Source organism: Petromyzon marinus, unplaced genomic scaffold, assembly GCF_048934315.1.
Source record: "Petromyzon marinus isolate PM22_M1 ecotype Great Lakes invasive population unplaced genomic scaffold, UKy_Petmar_22M1.pri1.0 PM_Scaffold_90, whole genome shotgun sequence".
NCBI lineage: Eukaryota > Metazoa > Chordata > Hyperoartia > Petromyzontiformes > Petromyzontidae > Petromyzon > Petromyzon marinus.
The window spans coordinates 129898-154355 of record NW_027423700.1 but is presented as its reverse complement, the minus strand read 5'-3'; the positions used below and the strand labels follow the sequence as shown (position 1 = coordinate 154355).

At 44.8% G+C, this 24458-nt stretch overlaps 1 protein-coding gene across 1 annotated transcript; it reads left to right on the top strand.

Moving 5' to 3' along the window:
• The first annotated feature begins 902 nt into the window (after nt 1–902).
• LOC142923935 (exosome complex exonuclease RRP44-like) lies at nt 903–24458 on the top strand. Its single transcript, XM_076064958.1, has 6 exons — nt 903–915; nt 13528–13598; nt 14248–14412; nt 15652–15810; nt 22742–22749; nt 24449–24458. Exons 1-6 carry the CDS (start codon nt 903–905, stop codon nt 24456–24458), a joined length of 426 nt encoding a protein of 141 aa, XP_075921073.1.

Sequence of the window (24458 nt, the reverse complement as noted above, 5' to 3'; positions counted from 1 at the left end):
GTCTGAGTTTCTGGACCACGATTAAGGTGCAGCATTCTGGGCGTTCACTTTTAGTGTTGTCCATAAGGGTCCTGACATTCCAGTTCCCAAAGGTAATTATCTGACTTTTAGTTTTGTTTCCACCACAGTAATGGGGATCCTTCTGAACGTGGTTATCCAGTCGGGAAGGAGTGAGACAGACTATGTTTAGGGCCACTTTCCTAGCTCCTTCCCCACGTGGGGTGAGCAGAGTGGATCATTTGAAAGGACTTCTTAGTCGCAGGTACAGCTGCAGAAACACACTCTTGCTTCTGCTGAGTGTTAGACGACCTTCTTGTAGCTGCCACTAGAAGCTTCCAGATTTCACAATCATGCTCCCGTCGTCACTAGCTGGTCACCAAAAACATTGTATTGAATGGGCCAGAAGATGTTGTTCCTTTAATGAAACACGCCTGTGCATGATTTATTTTATTGTGGAGAAGCTAATAATTGTTTTTTTTACCCCGTTATCTGGCAACAAAACTGACACCTTTTTTTTACAAGGAGTCATGTTTGCATTGACCACAATACCTGCGGTCGGAATGCAAACAAAAAACATAACTCTGATAATGTATGCACTGTCCTTGAAATTGATTGGTCCACACCCGAGACAGCTTTCCTTAGAGCCTAGTCTCACATGGTGTTGGACCAGATGACGCCAAAAAGCTGTTGTACAGTAGCTTCCACAGTTCTTGAGAGAATGGGACCATGAATCCAATGGCAAGGAGACCAGTACGATTGGCGATATCGTTCTGCTGCAGTCTTGGTCCGCCTTCACAGCTGTTGAGATGTTAACATCTTCCTCCTCCTGCTCTGCCGTTGAGGACTTGTTAACCCATGGCTGGTGGCAGACATGCTTATTATAATGGCGGCCTATACTCGCCATGCGGCAGCATCGTTACAGGGTATATGTCGTTTTTCAAGAGGAAAACCATTGGCATTTTCAGTCCTAACCACACCCTGGTGGTGCTGTCACTGCTTGGTCCACAACTGCTTATCCGCCAGGGTTGCCGCTACTTATTTTGCAGCTAACGTTCACAGAAGGTCGTTCCACTATCCACCACCTGTGGACGCGCAGGGTCCCTGATATACAATACCCTGGCGTCTACAAACTAAGCCGTGTCTGTGGCAGTAGTTACATTGGGGAAACTAACCGACATGTCTCTGACTGTGTTCATGAGCATAAGGAAGATTTGAAACACGGTAGGACCAACACGGTAGCCTTGGCTGATCATTGTTTTAATGCGGTTGGCTCACACGCCAATTGATTTCTCTAAGACGAAGGTACTTTGTAAGCCCACTGGCTATCAAAAAAATTCGTTCATGAAGCCATCCACATATATAGACACAGTCACAATTTCAACCGAAAGGATGGGTACAAACTCAGCAATCATTGGAAGAACGTCATCAACCAGTTTAAGTCATAACTGGTGTTGTTCTCATCCTGCCACCTTCCAATGTTAGTTTTTATTATCCCCGTAGGTTCGGCTCTCCGATCTTACATTAACAGGTGAAACAAATTTCACACCAACATAGCCCCTTCCGCGTGCTGACCTCGACGTGGCGGCAGCTCTGCGATCTTACATTAACATGGCAATCTCTCACATTAACATAGCCACCTCCGCGCCCTCGTCATGGAGGCCGCTCTCCGATCTTACATTAATGTGCTAATTTCTCACATTAACATCACTAACCACGTCGTTTATGACCCTTGGGCTACACCCATTTTCAACCTTTAAAACAGTCTGCCTCAGCAGCTTTCCCCCTCTTTCTTCTTCTTGATGACGATCACTTGTGTTGTGATTAAAACGTCAGAGTTTTTTGTTTATTTTATTTTTATTAATTTGAACCTATCTACGTGACTTTACCGAAAGACCCAAATAATATGAATTCCTACAGTCACGAAAGCTTTAAGTCAAGATTTATAGTAATGACTCTTCCTCAGATCTAATTAGATGAAATCATTACCAGATGTATTTGCACCATTCCTACAATGCAAGGCTCTCACGAAGGTGATATGTTTTACAGATGGGTAGAGTGTGCCATGGTTTCACATTAAGGGCAATGCTGCTCTGTGGTTTTAACCAATTGGATAATTGGAAAGTATTATTTAAAGTCTGGTAAATTTGGACTGTGGCACTGACGCAAATGGCCGGCTCTTTTTTGAATAACAACCACCATTAGTTTAACAAGCCTAACTGATAAAACCCAAATGGAAGCCGGTATAATTATATTGCTTAAAACAAATGCTGCTGGGGAATGTTGGTGGGAAAAGCCATTAGGCTGATGTATTTAAACATCGTATTCTGATTTATGTGGAGACACAAAAAGCGAGTTATGCTTCTACAGTATTTGCTTGTGCAAAGCATGGACAATCATTGCCACAGAGACAGAATCAGCTCGGTGGCTAGGAGATGTTAACTACCTCACCTGGTATGGAGGAGGCCGAGGGTTTGATCCCGACCCTGATGCCTTTATAAGGAGTACCTTGGATATCGAGGTGGTTACATTTTTGGAAGGTGCAGAAAAAGCCAAAAGCGTGATATTCAATACTTAAGCTTGACCTAAATAATGAGCTTACATACACGGCAACCAAAAATAGACACATCACAATAGAAATGTGCTGTACAGATTACCAAATTTACTACTATAATGAGCCAAGAATGTCTGTGTCCCGCGCGTGACGTCACTCCACGTCGAGCAGGCCCCCTCATTAATACTCATGAATAGACTAATCTCTCACAATACAAAGGCCACTGCCACAGCCATTGACATGCTAATCTCACAATACAAAGGCCACTGCCCCAGCCTCTGTGGTTGGACCATCTCTAGCTCCACCCACCTACCTTGATGCACTCATCTCAGGCCTATATAAGACCTTGTCTCAGCAACTTTCGGGTGACGTCACTCCACATGGGGGGGCGAGGTGCCTCCTACCCCCTCCTCAGCGTCAACTTAGAAACTCACTACAAAGGCAGAACCCTCACGTCACGCGATCTCCCTAACGCTATTGAGACATCGAAGTAGAAAGGACGTCATGATGAACAAGGGATTATAACCTTTAAATGAAATAGGTCTGTCACCGCGGCCTTACAAATTGCACACAAATGGATGCAATGAATATCACTTCGCGGTCTGATTTACTGCAATAGATTTACTGCAATACACCCATCCTTGGACGGGCAAAAGGCTAGTAAACAAATAATCCCCTCGCCCGCTCCCCACCACAATATCACACAATGATATAGTACTTCCTTGTACAGTATACCCGCTAAAGACCAAAATTAATCCCCATGATAGGTAAATTGATATACATAGAGCTTGCCGGCGATAGGTCTAAACCACGAACTATGAACTCGTGATATTCAAGGGTCTCCCGTATTTGGAGTGTGCATGTTCTCCCCATGGTCACGTATCCTTTTCTCCAGGTCCTCCGGTTTTTTTCTCCACATCTAAAAACATGCGTTAAGATAATTACTGCTATAAATATTCACAAAAGCCACTACGTTGAGCAACCATATGTGGCCAGGCTGCTTCTGGAAAAGAGCTATATATCTCAGTGGGCCTTACCTGGTCAAATAAAAATAGGTCGCTTACAGGAGCTGAATGGATTGCCACATCACAGGGACGCAAGGAATCGCAGCATGGAGAGGGCTTCATCCAGCAGTGGATTGATCCTGGTTTATGTTTTGCAAATAGTAAACTTCAGCGTGCACTTCCAAATGAAGGTGTTTAAAGTGTCTGTTTATCTTATTTGGTTCTTTCGGTAAAGTCACGTAGAATGAGAATAAAATAATAAAATAAAAATAAGACAATAAAATTCTCACGACGTTTCGGCCACAACACAAGCGGCCTTCTTCAGGTGAAAGAACAGAACTGTCGGGACGACAGTGCTTCAATGAGTGCTGCTGAGATTCGTGGCGTCTTTTAAGCTCGGTGATAGGTGTGAATGACCTAGAAAGCAGGAGAATTTAGCATTGAAATAGCTAGGGATTAGCTTGTGACAAAAAATAGCTGTGTTAAAGTCAAAGTTTACATATCAACAGAGGCATTTAGTATATGGACGCTAAAGGGCCTCCAACTACCCAACTATCATACAGTAAACCAATGTGAGAAAAAAACTAAGTCTATATTACCTCAGTATAATAATTGTACTTGATATGTGCTTCAATAAGCTGAGCTATTAATCACAAAGCAACTGGGTATACACTACACTATATAAACAGGTCCCTGCAGGGTGGGCTGGTAGGAACATTGGAATTTTGTCTATTGCAGGCTGGTACACTCAGTTTACAACTTCGTTCCTTCCAGTATTAATACCATATAGTAAAACCATTGAAAACCCAAATATAAACTACCTCAATGTTATCAATAAACTCTATATACTCTCCAATCAGCTGAGCCACCAACAATAAGTCGTTATATATCACAATGCCATATTGCGAAAAATGGCGGTTTTTCTTCCCATCAACGACCAGCACCACGGACAACGAACGAGCTTCGTTCAGACGGACGACTCAATCCATGCTCGGGAACGGAAGAGGGAGAGAGACAGCCATAATGCGTTGTTATACTCCATGTTATAAACCATACCATTAACCGTGGTGTGAGAGGTATTAAGAGGCAATATCAGCGAAAAAGCTGCGGTCTGACGGTAACCGTAAAATACAATAAATTAAGAACCATTGGAAAGATGTTTTAAACCATTTCGGAACTTCATTCAATTTATTGGCTGGTTGGGGAGGCCATATTAAGTTTGCGAGGTCTGAAACTCCAGGCCAAACATAAATAAACTTCCGTTATCTCCGAAAAAGTAAGATGGATTGATGACCAAGCTGTGGAGGTCTGCATAAATTTATAAGATGTCCATTGTTTCACAAGAGATAGCATGAATCGGATAAGAAATACACTATTAATTCTTATACACTGGTCCATTCATACAATTAGTATATTAGTGGGCTACATTAGAGAAGATAAAGGGAGGAGAGGAGAAGAGGAGGGCCGGGGTGCCCGGAGCCCAGAGAGTGCCCAGAGGAGCCAGAGAGCCAGGGGCAACCCTGATGTTTATGTTGGCTGGATAGCATGTGCTCCCATGCATGTGAGGTTGCTCTCAACAGAAGTCGTTCCTTGCACGAGATTGGCTGAAACGCTGAGTAACCACTCAGAGGTATAGTGGTTAAGCAGTGGAGACGGTATAGTGGAAAAACAGTGGAGATTTCTGAAGCAAAGTTTAAGATTTGCAGTTGTCAAATTATATTGAGCCGATCCATATGGCAAGTGAAAGAAAGAAGACTTGAAGTGTGTTGCTAAAACAATCTTGGAGGAAAGAGAGGATACATGTGTGCCTCTTGGAGAAGGAAAGGCATTGCTCAAAACTGTGCTGCAAGGTCACGTGCCATGAATCACATGAGTTTAAAAAAACGTGACTGTAAACCACAAGCTTGTGAATAATATTCATGGTGAAGACACCTCTATACGTTGGATGCTGCACTTTGTCTTTTCATGAATGTCATATTGTGCACTGGGTTATGCCTTATTAACATAAATTCTGAATTTAGCTATTCATGTATTTCTATTACAGTATCACATATTCTTTGGACCAAGTGTCAATTGCCTATTTGATGACTGGTACTCTGATTATTTTTTGCAAATAAAGGACTTGTTTTATTTAAAATGTGTCTGTGTGTGTAGTTGAACAGTGTAACAAATCCATGCGTTACATGTGTAGTGTTGCAGCGCCGACCTGGGCAAGGCCTATGATACAATCAGTAGGCCAGGGCTCTGGATTGTTATTCGTGTTTTCAGAGTTCCTTACCCTCTGCTCACAATGATTAAGGACCTTCACGATGGTGGGCAGGCCCGGGTAAAGTTGCGTGCCCGGGAGTCAGAGCAATTTCCTGTTTACAGTGGGGTGTGACAGGGATCTACAGTGAGGGAAAAAAGTATTTGACCCCCTGCTGATTTGTACGTTTGCCCACTGACAAATAAATCATCAGTCTATAATTTTAATGGTACGTTTATTTGAACAGTGAGAGACAGAATAACAACAACAAAATCCAGAAAAACGCATGTCAAAAATGTTATGAATTGATTTGCATTTTAATCAGGGAAATAAGTATTGGACCCCTCTGCAAAACATGACTTAGTACTTGGTGGCAAAAGCCTTGTTGGAAATCACAGAGGTCAGACGTTTCTTGTAGTTGGACCACCAGGTTTACACACATCTCAGGGGGGATTTTGTCCCACTCCTCTTTGCAGATCTTCTCCAAGTCATTAAGGTTTCGAGGCTGACGTTTGGCAACTCGAACCTTCAGCTCCCTCCACAGATTTTCTATGGGACCGCATCCGTGAACATAAAGCAGACTTGAAACACGGTAGGACGAGCACCTCAGCTGTGGCAGATCACTGTTATAATTCAGTGGGCTCACATGACATTGACTTCTCCAAGACGGACGTTCTCTGCAAGCCATCCGGCTACCATGAGAGATTCGTTCATGAGGCCATCCACATATACAAACACAGAAACAGTTTCAACCGAGAAGATGGATTCTGGCTTAGTAACCATTGGAAAGACGTTATAAACCATTTTGGTACTTAATTGATTGTATTTTATGGTGACTTTCAGATCGCAGTCCATTCGCTGCCACTGCCTCTTAATACCTTTCACACGACGGTCAATGGTATGATTTATAGCAGGGGTGTCCAAACTTTTTTTCCCGAGGGCCACATACAGAAAAATACACGAAGGATTGGGCCACTCACTAGACGTGAGGTATACTGCCTCACTTCTCATGCACTAATATTGTCAAAATCAATCAAATGCAGGTAAATTACGTTTGATTATTGAACATGTTTGAAAAAAAAAGTCTCCATCATAGCTCTTCATTAGTAGATTTTAATTTTATTTTTTACAAAAAGGTTGGCAGGTAATTCTCTCAGTGACAGCCTCAGATTGGTTCTTAGGGTGCTGATCCCCCTTCATTGTCCATATGAAGGGAGAGACAAGAAGACAAATAGGGGATGTGGATATTTCAAGCTTATTACACAAATAAATTATTGGGCTTGTTAACACATCAACTAACGTTTGTTAAAAAAATTGTCATCAACTTTAATTGACTGAATTTATGAAGTAATTGGGCTTATTAACAAATGAAAACGGTGTGTATATTTTTAACTCACCTGTAATGGGAATAATGTTACGCTCAGTGGGAGCAGTGATGCTGCGCTTTGGTCTGAAGGATAGCTGGCAGGTCAGGAGTAAGTTTGGTGGTTGAGATGCGAAGGACGTCACGTAGATGGCTGTCGGTCGTTCTGGTTCTCAGCCTGCTTTTGTTCAGCGTTAACAGAGAGAATGTCTGCTCACATATGTATGTTGAGCCGAACAGACTCATCATTCGTTTTGCATGGCGTCTCGTCAGAGGAAACTTGGCCTTTTCCAAACTCCGGTAGAAGTCAGGTAGGGAGAGAAGCTGATGCTGATTCTTCAGAGAATCATCACACTGAATTTCGATCAGTTCTAATTGCAGACTCTCCTCCACTTCTTTTGCATCCATTGAAAACGGAGCCGCAAACAGTGTGATTTCCTTCTCAATGACAGAAAAATCTTGGAAGCGCTGACTGAATTCTGTCATGAGAGATGTGATCACAGACACATATTCTCCCATTTTTGCAGAGAGCTTGGCATTTGGAAATGCGCATTGATTTCGGTCAGCGTGGGGAAGTGCGCTACATTGAAGTTGCGCAGTTGTGACTCGAAGAGACGGAGCTTCGCACGGAATGCTTTCATGTTCACATACAGCTGTGGTACCAGCTGCTCTTTGCCTTGTAGTCTCTTGTTCGGGGTGTTGAGATGATCAGTGAGATCAACTAAAAAATCCAGGCCTGCCAACCATAAAGGGTCACTGATCTCATGGAGAGGTCTGCCCTTATCTTTCAAAAACTTGTCGATATTTGATCTCAGGGAATAAAACCACTGCAGCACGGAGCCGCGATTGAGCCAGCGCACTTGAGAATGGTAAAGTAGGTCCCCGTATTCAGCATCGACATCAGAGAGGAACGCTTGCAATTCTCTGGTAAAGCCCTCGTGCCCGAATTATGTTGACAGTTTTCACAACTGTGTTCATCACATCGTCAAGCTGGATTATCTTGGTACAGAGGGCTTCTTGGTAGATGATACAGTGCATTTTAACAGTCTCACCTCCGCTCTCCTGCACCTTGGCACTCACCATAGAAGCCATTCCTTTGCGCTCGCCTGTCATTGCTGGAGCCCCATCCGTTGTAATTCCACACAGCTTGTCCCATTTAAGAACAGCCTGGTTAATTGAATCTGACACAGCTTCAAAACATATCCTTTCCAGTTGTTGCCCCCTTTAGACTCCGAAGATCAAGCAGTTCCTCCGTAATGCAAAAATTCTCATCAACTCCCCGCAAAAAAATTAACAGCCGTGCAGTGTCCGTGGCATCTGTCCTCTCATCACATCCAATCGAGTAAAAATCGAAAGCACAAGCTTTATCTGACACTTGCTGTTTTAAGTTAGCCGACAAGTCTTCAATTCGCCGCACAACCTTATTTCTGGACATACTAACATCGTTAAAATCCTGCATTTCCTCCAGGCACATTCCCACGACTTTAGTGAGGCACTGTTTGATGAAGTCACCGTCTGAGAAAGGTTTCCCATGTTGGGCAATGAGTTGAGCTACTTCATTGCTGGCTATTGTTGCATTTTCTTGAGCTTTGTTAGCACGGAAAAAAAACCCTGCTGCTGCGTTAGCAGGCTAGCTTGCTATTTGCTTTACCTTCTCTCTCCGCTCGGCGCCCGTGTAGGACGTGAAGGTCTGATGTTTCGTTTCATAATGCCGTCGTGCATTGTACTCTTTCATCACGGCAACACTCTCATTACAAATCAAACAAACACACTTCCCCTTGGTTTCTATGAAAAAAAAATCATTTTTCCACCGAGTCTGAAATTTTCTGCACTCGCTTGCAATCTTGCGTCTCTTCGGTTCCGGCATTTCTGGTGACCCTGAGCAAATGTTTTCTTCGATTGCTTGCTTTGTGGAGACGCTGCCTTGTTCAAGACAATAGCGCCATCTAGTGCTTAAATTAAGAAATTCAATACAGTGGGCCATAGTCCATTATATTTTTAAACTTTGATACGGGCCAATTAAAAATGGATGGCGGGCCGCAGTTGGCCCGCGGGCCGTAGTTTGGACACCCCTGGTTTATAGCATGTTATATAATAATAAATAGTATAACATTGTAATGTTTAACATAATTCATAAGGCAATATATAGTATTGTAATTTTATAGTGAATATACAGCTGTGTGGTATACAGTAGGGTTGGTAGAATAATACATAGTGTAATATTACAAGTCTAATATTTTACAGTCTAAAGTATAGGGTAGTCTAAAGTAACGCATTGTATAATTCAAGGGTGGGTTTGTCTATGGTAGTGTATAATACGGTGTATAGTTGTGTAATGTAGGAAAAAGTTTAGTTGGAGACATATCAATATACTGCATAATGTTCGAGCTTACATTGGGCTGTGTATACGATATTATACAATGTAGTTTAGATTGGAAGGTATAACATTACAATGTATAGTAGTCTAGTTTATGGCATGGTTGTAACGCAACACAGGACAGAGCAGCGCATCGTGGCAGTTTCTCCCCCCTCCTCCGTTCCGAGCATGGATGGACTCGTCCGTCTGAACGAGGCTCGTCGCTCTCCGTGGTGCTAACGTTGGAAAGAAGGAAAAAACCGCCACCCATTTTTTTCGCCATATGGCATTGTAATGTATAACGACTTATTGTTAGTAGCTCAGCTGATGGAGAGTATATAGAGTTTATTGATGACATTGATGTAGTTTGTATTTTAGTTTTTTTTATTAGTTTACTATATGGTATTCATTAGATAGTGTAGTGTATACCCAGTTACTTTATGTTTATAGCTCAATTTATTGAAGAATATATTGAGTACATTTATTATATTGATGAAGTTTCTACTTAGTTTTTTTTCACATCGGTTTATTGTATGATAGTTGGGTAGTTGCAGTCCTTTAGCGTCCATATACTAAATGCCTCTGTTGAGATGGAAACTTTGACTTTAACATAGCTATTTCCGTGACCAGTCACATGCTAATCCCTCACATTAACATCATGCTAATCTCCCAGTTACATGCTAATTTCTGACTTTAACACCCTGCTGATCCAACACTTTAACGCAGCTATTTCAATGCTAAATTATCCTGTTTGATATGTAAACTCCTTTGTCAAGGCGCTTTACCTCTCCCACCTAGTTTAAACGACACTGCGAATCTTAGCAGCAGTCATTGAAGTGCTGTCGTCCCGACAGTTCTGTTCCTTCACCTGAAGAAGGCTACTTGTGTTGTGGCCGAAACGTCGTGAAAATTTTATTTTTTATTACGTTTTTTTTATTATTTTATATCCATTCTACGTTACTTTACCGAAAGAACCAAGAAGATGAATCCCTGCAGTCACGAAAGCTTTAAATCTGAACTTTACGCAATTAAAAATCATAGTGTAAGATAAGACTACAATCGTTGTCTGCTGTGAGGATCTTCTGTACTCAGGGCCCCGAATGTTTGTGGCAAGTGAAAGTTTGTCTCAGCAAAATATAAGATTTCTCACAGTAGCATACCGTATGACCACACGTCGCTCTGCACCTTGTAGAGCCCATGGAACATGCTTTCTGAAGACATCCACTTTACAGGCAGAGGCACCTAATGGACATGACCGCATGGCCACAAGCACAACAACAATACGTTCAGTAAATTCAGTTCAGGCCGATGCATCGCGATTCATCATACGTTTTTTGCGTCAGGCCACATTCATCTGGCCAAATTAGCGTCATCTAGCCCTCCACTACCCTGAAGGGTTAAATGTGTAGTGACATCACGGGATGTCACTGTGTAGTGCCGGCCCTAGAGAGGCACGGCGTGCGGTGTATTGACATCGCGGATACCACTCTGGTGTGGGTGTAGTACCGGCCCTAGAGGGGCTCGGTCAGCGCTGATTGATCCCGCTGGATGGCATCACGCTTGGCGTGCAGTGCCAGCCCGACAGGATAGGGTGTGGGAGTGCCGGCCGTAGGAAACGGGTTACTAAATGCCATGGCACTCTGGTTGACCCGAGAGGACACGTGACCGGTTAAGTCTACAAAGGGGCCCCAAGTGGGGGCTAGGGGTGGTCACGTGGTCGGGGTCCAGATCCTGCTGCTCGATGATTCTAGAAGGTGGTCGTGGCCAAGGGCGGAGCCAGCCACGCCACAGAGAATATAAGCTGGGTCCCCCAGAGGGACCGGCGTTGTTGTTCATCCTGAAGAAACCTTTGTCTACGTCTACGTTCTACCGAGTCTCCAACACATGGACTGGGACCCGAGCTGTGGTCCCGTTCTGTCGTAGCTAGTCATGTTGTAATTAGTGTAGTTAGCCTGGTGGTCACCACCACAGGTTGTTATTCTGGGCCAGTTACCCCGTGTACCACATGGGGGGGGAGGAGGAAGGAGATTTGTGAAATTGCCCCATATTTTGAACTGTCGGCAGAGCAGGGAGATTGAATCCAATTGCCGACCTCTGGATTGCAAGTCCAGGGTGGGAGAGCCATTGAACCACCGTGTGTGGCAGCACCCCCACTCTTTTTTTCTTAGGGGCTGTGCAAAATAAAATAAAAACATTGAGTACAATTAAAGTGATGGGCCTTCTATCCCGATGATGGTGATGACATTGGCGATACTGATAATGATGCTGATGATGCTAAGTAAGGTGAAGGACTCACATTGCCCTTCACCATGTAGTTGGGGTCAGTCTGGACGTCCCGTGCCAGCCCAAAGTCGCAAATCTTTGCGATGTGTCCATGCGTTACCAGCAATTTCCTCGCAGCCAGGTCGCGGTGGATGCACTAAAAAAAAGAAAAAAATTCCCTGTGTGGCCTTCAACAAACTTGGGGCAACTTCTGTGAAGGTCGGCCACGGTACACGACGGGGTGGGTGCCCAGCAACACGCCCGGCCGCCTTTGTCTCCCCAGTGTAGATGTTTACACACCGCACCAGGTACTCATTTGAGACTGAGTCCACCTGGGGAGGCCCAAGACCGGTTCAGATAATTGTCACTGATGTTGGCTGTGAGCGGGAATCGAACTCTGGCCGTTGGGTTCGTAGCACAGTGAACTAACCACTGAGCGACCACTCGCTACCCAGACAGCCATATTAAGGGCAACAAAGACGTGCACCACAGACACAGTCAAATACAAAGACACAGTTAAACACGCACAGTCACAGAGACACAGTTAAACATACTCTTTGGTTCTTTCGGTAAAGTAACATAGGTATAAAATAAAACAAATCACGACGTTTCGGGCGCTAAACCCTGTTTGTTTGGTATGCTTCTCTCTCTGTGTCCCCTGTTGTATCTGTGTTAGTTCCCCCCTACTTGTGTGTCTGTATATACATCTGGGGTTATGTGTTTCCTCTCGTAAATTTAGCTCTTCTGTACCTAATGATGGCTGCTTGTGTTGCAACCGAAACGTCGTACGCTATTATGTTATTTTATTATTTCTTATTTATACGTGACTTTACCGAAAAAAACAAAGAGTAATTCCTGCAGTCACAAAAGCTTCGAATCAAGTCTGAACCACCTCTACGGGGAGGTATGAGGTTTGTGTCTTTGTGTTGTCTCTGCTTGTGTATCTGCCTTTGTGTCTTGGCTTGGATTTGTGTCTCTGTGCTGTCTCTGCCTGTGTGTGGGCCTTGGTGTTTCCGAGTGTGTGCTGCTGCACCCCCTTTGCTCCATGCATACCTCATGCTAAATTGTCCCATTGTCTCTCAGCCTTACCTTCTCTGCCTATTTAAGGCGACTTCACTGTGTGCGTGTCTGTGCTGGTTCACTCTACTTGGATGTCTATGTGTGTGTGCGCGGTCTGTATTTTAAATTTCATACTTAACTTGCAATTTAGCAATCTTTGAAATAGCGTAATCAACCAGACTATGCGTTAATTGTGTTTTGACCGACCGTCTGTGTTGCTTTATATGGTTTCCAAATTTTGCTAAACCCTGTTTGTTTGGTATGCTTCTCTCTCTGTGTCCCCTGTTGTATCTGTGTTAGTTCCCCCCTACTTGTGTGTATGTATATACATCTGGGTTTATGTGTTTCCTCTCTCTCGTAAATTTAGCTCTTCTGTACCTGATGATGGCTGCTTGTGTTGCAACCGAAACGTTGTACGCTATTATGTTATTTTATTATTTCTTATTTATACGTGACTTTACCGAAAAAAAAACAAAGAGTAATTCCTGCAGTCACGAAAGCTTTGAATCAAGTCTGTAGTGCCTCTTGTTAAACAGTGCTTCAGTTAAACAGGAAAATTAATCAATCCAGCAGGCATGACTTGAAAAGTAACAAAATTACATTTTGGGTGGCACTCTAAATCGTCCGGTAAATCGTGTCGCCAATTATAATTTCTGCGTTTATCTGCGCGTGTCTGTGTACCCCCAGTGGAGGAATACGTGCGCAGCTTGCTGGACAACCCTGAGTTGATTGACCGTCTGGCACTGGCCTCGGAGCAGGTGAGACTCCGTATGCGTGCATCAGCTCTGCCCCCCCCTCATATTTATGGTGCGGGCCTGTACCCTTGTCCGACCCCTCACTTCCGCGTTGCATCCAGCTGCCTCACTGAAGAAAGGGACACTTGCCTTGCGCTGAGTACGACGTTTCGCTGGTTGTAATCACCAGGGAAACGATATACTCGATTTGTAAGTGTTGTGGGTTTACTCTCCAATACACAGGCGTGCTGCAGTAGTAACTAATTGACACGTTTTGTTTTACGTAACAAACCTTACTAATTGTCTGTGCCGGGTTAACTACGCACATTTACGCGCTCTTACCCAAAAAACCTTTATTATGGATAATATTGGTCGCAAAAGAACACGTGTTAAACAGCTCCCGTTAAGAACGTCTCATCCTCACCATCAATGGTCAATCAATCAAATAAATCCTAGATTTATAACGTGGCATATTTACCAAAAAGCAGAGACGGAAGGGTGAAACTCTAGAGGTAGCTCTTTGATATCCGCTTTTGTGGAACGTTCTCTAACACGGATGGCCGTACTGCTCTGAGATAAATCAGACTGGATCCTTCGTCTCGTTACGTGATGGCGGTTGCAAAATTGTTGTTGACGCGTGCATGTGCCGTGCGTGTGCTGTGTACGTGTGCAGGATGTGGTGGAGTCCCGGGTAATCTTCCCCGAACATCTCCCGCTGTCCCAGCTGCAGCAAGGTGTGCGCTCCGGCTGGTTTGTCCAGGGAACCTTCCTTGCGAGTCGTGAGAATTACCTGGAGGGGACTCTGAGGGTGCGAGGGGACGGTGACAGTGATAAAGAGGTACACGTTTCACAAGCCTGCGTCTGGAAGGAACAATGCTGTCCGATCGTATCTGTGTGAGTTTTAAAAACAAATTTATAATTAAGCAGTGGCATAGCGTTCTTGGCATGAGCAGTAGCTCTTAACCTTTACTGCAAGGCTGCAGTAAAGGTTAAGAGCTACTGGGCTAAAATATTTGTATTTTGAACGTCTTTTGCACCCTACGTAGGTGTCATAGCCTGGCTCCTGCCCCCCCCGGCCTGTGAGTCTTGGTGCAGTTGCACTGCCTGCACACTCGATAGCTACGCCACCACAACTACAGTATATACGTTAATTGTGACTACTTTAATAATAGGGTTTTTCCCTTTTTTTTCTGGCAACAAAACTGAAACCTTTTACAAGGAATCATGTGTGCATTAACCACAATACTTGTGGTCAAAATGCAAACAAAAAACACACTATGATAATATATGCATTGTCCTTGAGACTGATTGGTTCACACCAGGGACGGCTTTCTTTTGAGCCTCGACCCAATTGGTGCGAGACCAGAGGACGCCAAAAGGCGTACGCATATATTGCAAATATTATCAGTGTGTTTTTGTTTGCATTTTGACCACAAGTATTGTGGTTAATGCACACCTGATTCCTTGTAAGAGGTTTCAGTTTTGTTGCCAGAAAAAAGGGGAAAAACCCTATTATATTTTGGTACTGGCAAAGGAGGTCTAATGATGGTTGTGACTACTTTGTTAACAAAATGAATGGTCTATTTCCACCTCCAAAATGTAACGTTAAATAACAATTAGGTACATTGGCCCTTTGTTGGAAAAAAAAAACCCAGTCTAGAAATTGCCCTACTTGAACATATGTTACTGAAAAACATTGGTTTCAGAAGATTCATGGGCTCATAGTCCTACATTTTAAATTGTTTATTCGTGGTATTAAAACTCTTGTACAGTAAAACCTTGGATTGCGAGCATAATTCGTTCCGGAAACGTGTTTGTAATCCAAAGCACTCGTATATCAAAGCACTCGTATATCAGTTGTGATCACGTGACGCTCGGCAGTACAAAGCTGCTCGTATTGCAAGACCCTCGCTCGTTTATCAAATTAATATTTATTAAAAATTTTGCTTGTCTTGTAAAACACTCGCAGACCAAGTTACTCGCAATCCAAGGTTTTACTGTATATGCTGCTCTCTAACAGCACTTGGCCCAGCGGTCTGTTAAGACTATACGGGGGATCTTTTTTGTCTGCGTGCAGGTGTTGATCCAGGGGCTGCAGCATTTAAACCGCGCGATGCACGACGACATCGTGTGCGTGGAGATGTTCCCCGAGGAGCGCTGGGTTGCCCCCTCCTCGCTGGTCCTGCACGATGAGGGCGTCGCAGGGGACGTTGCAGAAGAGAATGAGGAGGATGTGGTGAGTGGAGCGTCAACACTGCCGAACCAAAATCAAACCCAGACACCTGCAGTGTGCGTGTCTCTCTCCCCGTGGTCGCATGGATTTTTCTCCAGGTCCTCCGGCTTTTCCCTCCACAGTTACAATCTGACATGCACTTAGAGTATGTTGCTGCTATCAATTTCAAATGTGATAAGATACTTCACTGAACGATCATTTGTGGCCAGGTCACTTAAAAAGAGCTATAGAGCTCTCAGGGTCCTTACCTGGTAAAGTTATTTAGTTTATAGTTTTTAAATAGTTTGAATATAAATTTTGATTTAAAGCTTTCGTGACTGCAGTAATTCATATTCTTAGTTTTTTTTCGGTAAAGTCACGTTGAAGGGAAACAACAAAATAATAAAATATATAAAACAATAAAAAAATTCTCACGACGTTTCGACCATAACTCAAACGGTCGTCTTCAGGTGTGTTGGTTTGCATAAATTTATTTTTAAACGGCGCATTTATTTATTTATAAAAACGTTAGCGCCACGCGCAACGATTTGGCAGTTTATTTAGGACTAGCCCATCTATATTCTGAAAAGAGGAGGGGGGAGACAATTTTTTATAATGTATGCTGTCTGAAAGCCACTGTAAGCGTGAACAATCAATTAAGACCTGAAATGGTTTATCAAATCTTTCCAATGATTGCTAAGATAGAATCCATCTTCTCGGTTGAAATTGTCTCTGTGCTTGTATATGTGGATAGCCTCATGAACGAATCTCTCATGGAAGCCAGATGGCTTACAAAGAACCTCTGTCTTGGAAAAGTCAATGGCATGTGAGCCTACTGAATTAGAACAATGATCTGCCACGGCCGAGGTGTTGGTCCTACCGTGTTTAAGGTCTGCTTTGTGTTCACGAATGCGGTCTGAGACATGGCGTTTGGTTTCTCCAATGTAACTACTACCACAGAGGCAACTTAGTTTGTAGACACCAGGGTATTGTATGTCCGGAATCACATCTTTTACAGACGGAACCAGATCACGGATTTTATGTAATGTGTTGAAACGGACCTGGATCTTGTGTTTATTTAGGATTTTGGAGATCTTTTTTGTGACCCCCGCAATGTAGGGTAAAGTGATGGTTTTGAAAGGCTCCTCAAGAGGGTTCTTCTTCATGGTTTGAGTGATAGCTTTGCGGATTGTATAGTCGGAGTAACCATTAGCCCTAAGAGCTTGGTGTACGTGCTTGAGTTCACTGCTTATGTGTTCCTGGTCGGATATGCATTGGGCTCTATGATACAGAGTCTTGATGAGAGAATTCTTCTGTGATGGATGGTGGTGGGAATCCGGTTTCAGATAAGCATCCGTATGGGTAGCTTTCCTGTAGACAGAGTGGCTCATTGAACCATCAGGTCTCTTTTTAATTAGGACATCCAAAAAAGGTATCTTGCCATCTATTTCGACTTCCATGGTAAATCTGATGGCTGGGTGTATGAAATTGATGTGGTCGAAGAATTGGTCTAGAGCAAGCCGGCCATGTGGCCAGATGACAAAAGTGTCATCACGTACCTCTTCCATAAGGTTGGGCGCAGAGTGGCAGTCTGGATGGCGTCAGTCTCAAATTTCTCCATGAAAATGTTAGCTATAACTGGAGAAAGGGGGGAGCCCATTGGGGTGCCCTCAGTTTGTTTGTAGAAAGTTCCATTCCAAGTGAAGTATGTATTGGTTAAACAGTGTCTCACCAGGGGGGGTACCTCAGTGTTTAGTCCTTGATGAACCAAGTCTTCAATGATTGCAATGGTGTCAGGTACAGGAACCTTGGTGAATAAGGAAACTACATCAAAACTGATAAGCAGGTCGTCTGGGGACAGGGAAATACCCTTGATTGTCGATACCAGGTGAGTCGAATTTTGTACCACAGAGGTGGTCTTTCCAGTGAAAGGACGCAGGATTTCAGACAAAAAACGAGCTAGTTTGTAGGTGGGGGAGCCGATAGTAGAGACTATGGGACGAAGGGGTGTATCTACTTTATGTATTTTTGGTAAGCCGTATAATCTTGGTGGCCTGGCAGCAGAAGGTTTCAACGAAAACTGTTTAGATTGATCAATTAATGCGGTTGAATCAGAAATTCTTTTGTTGGTTTGTGTGACGAGGCTGTTGGTGGGATCTCTTTTTATTTTTGTATAACTACCATCGTCGAGTAATTCTTAAATTTTGTTGTTGTATTCTATTTTATCCATGATGACAGTAGCATTGCCTTTGTCAGCTGAGAGGACTACAATATCATTCCTCTTTTTTAATTTATATAATTCAAAACGCTCATCTTTGCTGAGGTTGCTAGCTGGCATCTTAGCGTTTTTGAGGGTTGCAGCGATTTCAGATCTTGCTACGTCTGCAGCGATGTGACCCAGGCCCCTGAGAGCAATGTCGCAGCCAGCCATCGGTGGCTGGCTGCGACACTCCCGCTACCCGAACGTACGACTGCACCGTGACGCCCCGGACGCCGTGACACCTCACCCGTCTGTCCCGTGGTCGGCAACGTCGGGCTCATCCTTCTGTCACTTGATGCGCGGCCACGCGGCTCTGTATGCAAGCCGTCGAACCCAAAACACGAACGGTGACACGGTGAATTGGAAGTCAGGGTGGATGAAGTGGCACCACTGTGATATTTTTTTTTTGAAAGCATGGCAAACTCACCTGTGATTCAACCTAGGTTATTAAGGTGTTGTAAGTTGATAGTCTCAGCCCAGTCACCAATAACTGCACCAAAAACGATATTAAATTTGGTCGTGCACTTCGATTGTTTGATTTCCATCTCTGAGAAAACTACTGCGTTTGACTGCCATGTGATGAACATTACTTTGATTGGCAGAGTGGTTGGAAAAGCACTGCCCCCCTACAATTTGGACTGCATTTCACTTCAATGGATCTTAGAAGTAGCTCTGTTATGTCTGCTCCTGTGGGTCGTCCTTGACCACGAAGGGTTTGTATAGATTGCTTGTCTTGTGCGATACCATTAACACAATGAGAAACTAAATTGGTGAAAAGTTAAATATATTGTTAAGATGTATTCTTTGGGTTGTATCTTTGTTTAAACAGATGTCGGTTAATATTCTACATAATGTACGTTAGGTACAAGGTTGGCATTGTGGTTGTGCTTTTCATACCTATTTGCCACTGCACAACCGAGCGACACCATGGCTGGCACGGTTTAGTAGGCTGCAGGTTGTTTATCCACTGCAAAAGCGGATCCATGCCATGGACGGTCAATGCTTTGAACAAGGCTAGGCACGTGCAGATGACGCTGTGGTGCCACGTCCCCGCGGTGTACTGACTGCCGTCACACAATGTGTCGCTAGCCCCGCCCCTGGCCCTGCTCGGCCCCCGGATATATTTGGATGCCTTGTGGGGCCAGCATACTACGGTTTGGTTCTGGTTCGACACGGCAAAAAGCCAGTGGGTGACCACAGACACTTCGAGAGATCTGCACTGTCTGGGTTCCATTGTACCAGTGGAAAAGGGATACCGGTGACGATTGGCCACGTATGTGCATATGCATGTTGAACTTCTTCCGTACCATACGTAGACAACCGTGCTAATCGTCGGTGTGCTTGTGCAGGGCCATTTTGTGCGCTCTCTGGGCGAATGTGGGGATAAGGAGACGGAGACGGAGGTGCTGCTGCTGGAGCACGACGTGCCACACCAGCCCTTCAGCCAGGCCGTACTTGCATGCCTGCCCCCTCCCACGTTCAGCATCACAGCAGAGGTACGCATGAGACGTGTGACGATATGTCAATTCATCGATTGAGTTCAATTCTTACGCCTGCGGTGTGTTGGTGTGCTTGGTCGTGCATGTGAGAATCCTTTACTTCAATGTTCTTTATTACAAGGCCCACGGGCCACTGGTGGCCCCTGGGTGGCCTTTGGTGTGGCCCATGACGTGTGGCCCCCGACGTATAGGCCCCCGACAATAGACAAATGCGAAAACAGCCCCCATCATCATCATCGTGCTGTCAAACCTCAATAGTTTCAAGATGTTTGGCCTGCGTAGAATACCTTCTAGAGGACCTCTCTGGAGCTCTCCCTCCAGTCGAGGTCCTTCCGCTGCACTGGCATGAACGAGAAGCCACGGGGCTCTACACCTTTACCGCAGACCGTATATAGAAAAGCCGTCGACCTGAAAGAAAGTCGATGGCTCGGACACATCATCGTAAGAAGAGAGGAAATTCACATCGGAGGAAGGAAGGCGACGGACTTATGGAAGCACCAGGGCGGAGACCCGAGAGGCAGGCCTCGAGAGATGCGGATCAAAGTGGTGAGCCAGGATGTGGAGGACTCTGCAGTAGCCGTGGAGATGGTCCAGTACAGAAATGAATGGAGCAAGGGGACTACAGACTTTTTTCCTATAACGCTGTACTTGCGTTCCTGAAGAACACCGAATTGTGGAAAAATCGCATAATAAATAAGATAGGGTAAAGCACAGTCCGCGATAACACGTGAGATGCGTACGCAGGCTTAACAAAGACTTCGGGTACGTGAGTAGCATCTAGAAGCATCCAGAAGCATCCCACCTTGTGTGATGCTACACCGAGGCAACCGTACAACCGCTTATTCTGCCTCGCACAACGCAGTTCTGTTCACTCGATCGCCTTTTATCCAATTCGCATCCATGTTATGAAAAAAATGTGTTCCCTAATGCATTCATCGCATTATATCTAATTCACGATATGAAAACACGCGGAGTTATAGGAGAATGGACTGTACTTTCAAAATATTCAGTCGCCTATTGAGAAGCTAGAACGCCATTAGAATGAAGTTGGTTTACCCATGTATGGCTCACCCTGTGTTTTGTTTGTTGTAAGGCAGCGTTTTGTTGAACCTGGTGCTGTGTGTGTCCCGTACAAGGACCAGGCTGGCAGGGAGGACCTCCGTGTGTTGTCCATCTGCAGTGTGGATCCTCCAGGCTGCACAGACATCGACGATGCCCAACACTGCAAACCGCTCGACAATGGGAACGCCGAGGTATTCATTTGGTGGTGGTAATCGTGGTCACGGTCGGGGTAATTCGTGCCTATTCCTTTCATGGTTTTGTCAATGCTAGCGGAGGTGACAAGGGGAGTTTAATGACACAATGATAAGTGCACTGCACATTCATCCTGTCAAGCTGGTTTAGTTCCAGTCATGGCTAACACCGGTACAGAGTGATATCTAAAAAAACTGCCCAAGTTCTCCCCTTCACCACCTGCATTGACCATCGTAACAAAGCAAGGTCAAATGACAATCGCGACCCATTACGGCATGGAGAAGCCCTCATCCTGCAGTGGATTGACAAAGGGGTGGACAATATTCCTGTTTTTAAGTTTCCAAACATCGTTGCCTTAGTGCCCGTATTCTTGGTCTCTGCTCGGCTCAGGACTGACTTCAACATGGCTTGGTTCTGGCTTGATCTGCTCCGTTGCCTCCAAAGAAGCATGAGTGGCTCAGCTGTGCCTTGGCTCACGCTCAGCTCACAGAAATTCTGAGCGTGGCTGGGAGCATGCAGGGATATACGAGGAGGCACAAGGGACACAGAGGCTCAGGGCTGGAACCATGCTTAGAGGCAGCTCGGGTTTTAAGCATTGCTTTGATGTGGCTTATTGAGAATTAGAATCAGAATATTTATACTGGAGGAATCCGATGAGCTATAAAGCTATTTTTCACATGTCCAGTAGAGGCGGGTAAGAACGTTACAACAACAAACAGTACAAAACATAATAGTAGTGCAAAGTACAAGAAAGACAAACAAATAACCCAAACACAAACAAATACAACGAAACCATCCCCATCCTACCAGGCAAAGCCCACTGAGGTATTGATTTATTTTTGATTAGTGACCTGGCCACAAATGAATAGCTGAACAAAGTGGCCCATCATTTGGACATTTATAGCAGCCAAAATAATAGAAATAATCTCAATGCATGTTGCGCGAGAGCCAAGCCTGAGCCAAGCCATAGCTAAGACTCCACTGGCCTAAGTGTCCACGTCACTGGCCGAATGCCTGGTTCACAATGAATGCACCAGGTGGTAATGGGTGTGCATTTCATTTCACATTATTGTGCTTTGGTTGGAGTGGCTATGGTGGAGGTTATGCATGCATGTGTAGTGAGCAACTTCCGACAGACGTCTAGTAGAAGGCGTCTTATTTATTAAAAGCACACAGGGCGATACACTTCGTAACGCGGCTACACCTAGGCTGTACAAACACGCAGCCCATCTCCGTCCTGCGTAGCTACGCTGGTTGGTTGACGAGCGTAGCGGCGGAGACAGAGCTGCTCTTGCAGAAGAACCAGCCACGTGGTCGAAGACGAAGAGATGACGACGGTAGCGACGCAACCAGGACCCAGACCCCACGCTAACAGCCCCGAAGTTCTGATTCGGTGCTCTTTATATCTGCCTGGAGTGGCCAAGCTCCACCTCTGGCCACGCCCCCATTCTAGAACCTTCTAGGCCCTTCGGGATGGTTCCCGGAGCTTCTCGACTGACTCCGCCGTTGACCTTTACCCCAGATACGCCCCTTCATAATAAGGCATTATGTAATGCAGCTATAACCTTAATTACCCTTACAGGCCGGCAGGTATCACCCTGTCATTACACATCCATGCATGTGAGGGTGGTGACGGTGTATTAATGTGTGTTCTAGGTTGGGGTACACATCGCCGATGTGAGCTACTTTATCCGGCCGGGGAATGCCTTGGATGAGGAGGCATCTCTGCGTGGTACCACAGTTTACCTGTGTGAGAAGGTGAGATGTGGATTTCTTCTTGCCACAATATCAAGTGTTTTACAACCCGCCGATTTCATCCTTTCATTCTTAACTTTACGACATGATGTAAAATATTATGATGTAATGATCATCGCGGTACCAGTTTCCCCACAACTGTAATTGTAGTTGACATTTTCACCACATTTTTTTGTGTGCTTTTCAGTACTTACCGTATGAATAACAACAATGCTAAATATCTCTCATGATGTATTAAACGAGGTGATTTTTGTGGATTTCTTATCATATGATGTACCGTCACATCATGAGCGACAGGCTATCGGCGCAGTGTAACACTCGTGCCTTGCAGCAAGGAGACGCTGGGTTTGATTACTCAACTCTTGTGCCTTTTTGCTTGCTGTTTTGTTTGTTCTCCCCCCTGTTAGTGAATGGGTTTCCTCTGGATTAATCAGATTTCCTCTAAATAAAACCCATACAATCTTAACTGGCATTCGCGAAAACATCCCCTTGCTGAACAGTTACATGCAGGTGATTTAATCATGTGTGGGTTTGCTTGCAAAACACTCGTTGAGTTGGTGCATATGTATTTGCCAGATTGTGTTTATTGATAGAGAAGTGGTTGCGTTTATGTGTTTTTGCACCTGCAGAGGATTGATATGGTGCCAGAGTTATTGAGCTCAAACCTGTGTTCCTTGAGATCCAACGTCGACCGGTGAGATGCACCAACAACTGTGAACTCGCGAGTGCGCACATTGCAACCCATACTCAGCAGCTAACGTGCGTTGTTGCCAGGTGCACATGTAATCCCATGATGCATGGTACTGCAAAGCTTTTGCAGTCGAACAATGGTTGCTACGTATATATTCCAGTTGAGTAATTTGTAACAACCCAAACCGGTATTTGGCCAAACATCCCGCTGCTGAAAGAATGACTCGACTACCAAAAACTTGGAAAGACCCTCCTGAAAAAGAGTCTCGAGACTTTGCGAGGCTTTCCTGAGTGAACACCCTGCACCACTCCAATGTCGACGACTCCGCCACTCGACGGTGAATGGCGACGGTGCATGTGCTGTGCGCGTGCAGGCTGGCGTTCTCGTGCATATGGGAGATGACTCCAAAGGCTGAGATCGTGAGCACACGTTTTACCAAGAGCATCATCAATTCCAAGGTGATTCCCTCCCCCCCCCACAGACGTTCAGTTTTTGTAAAACTCTCGTTTGCTTTCACGTTTATTGTATCAGTGCCTTGCTATGTTAGTGCAGTTGAGGTTTCCGGATGGCTGAGAGGTCAGAGCGTTGAGCTTGCACCTCTGGGTTCACAAGTGGAGCGAGATGAACCGGGTTCACAAGTGGTAGTATGTATGTTGAACTTCTTTTGCACCGTATGTAGCCAACTGTGCTAATCGGAGGTGCGAGGTAGGACATGAAAGTAGTGAGTTGATGGTCTCTGTCCAGTCAACAATCACTGCACAAAACACAGAACATGCCAATTCGTCACGAGTACAGCACACCGGTGTGTTGTACCAGTGACGAATTGGCCACGTTCTGTTTATGTGACAACCCTTACTAGTCGGCTGTGTCGGGTGGTGGCGGGTTTAACGACACATTTATGTATTTACACAATCTAACCCAAAAAACCTGTATTATGGATGATATTGGTCACGAAAGCCTACGTGTTAAACTCACTGCACAAAAGACCACCAAATTACATTGCACTAAATTTGGTTAAATTCCAGCTTTGAGAATTCAAAAAATATAAATTTTACTGTCTTTGGGTGAGCGTAACCCTCAGTGGTCATCGGGCGCCACATAGACATCTGTTGAGTTCTGGCTTGGGCTTGGATCAGGCGTGGGCATTGTGTAATTGCGAGGACCCCATGGTTCACCCGTGGTGTGTTCATCGTATCCCCGCAGGCGTCTCTAA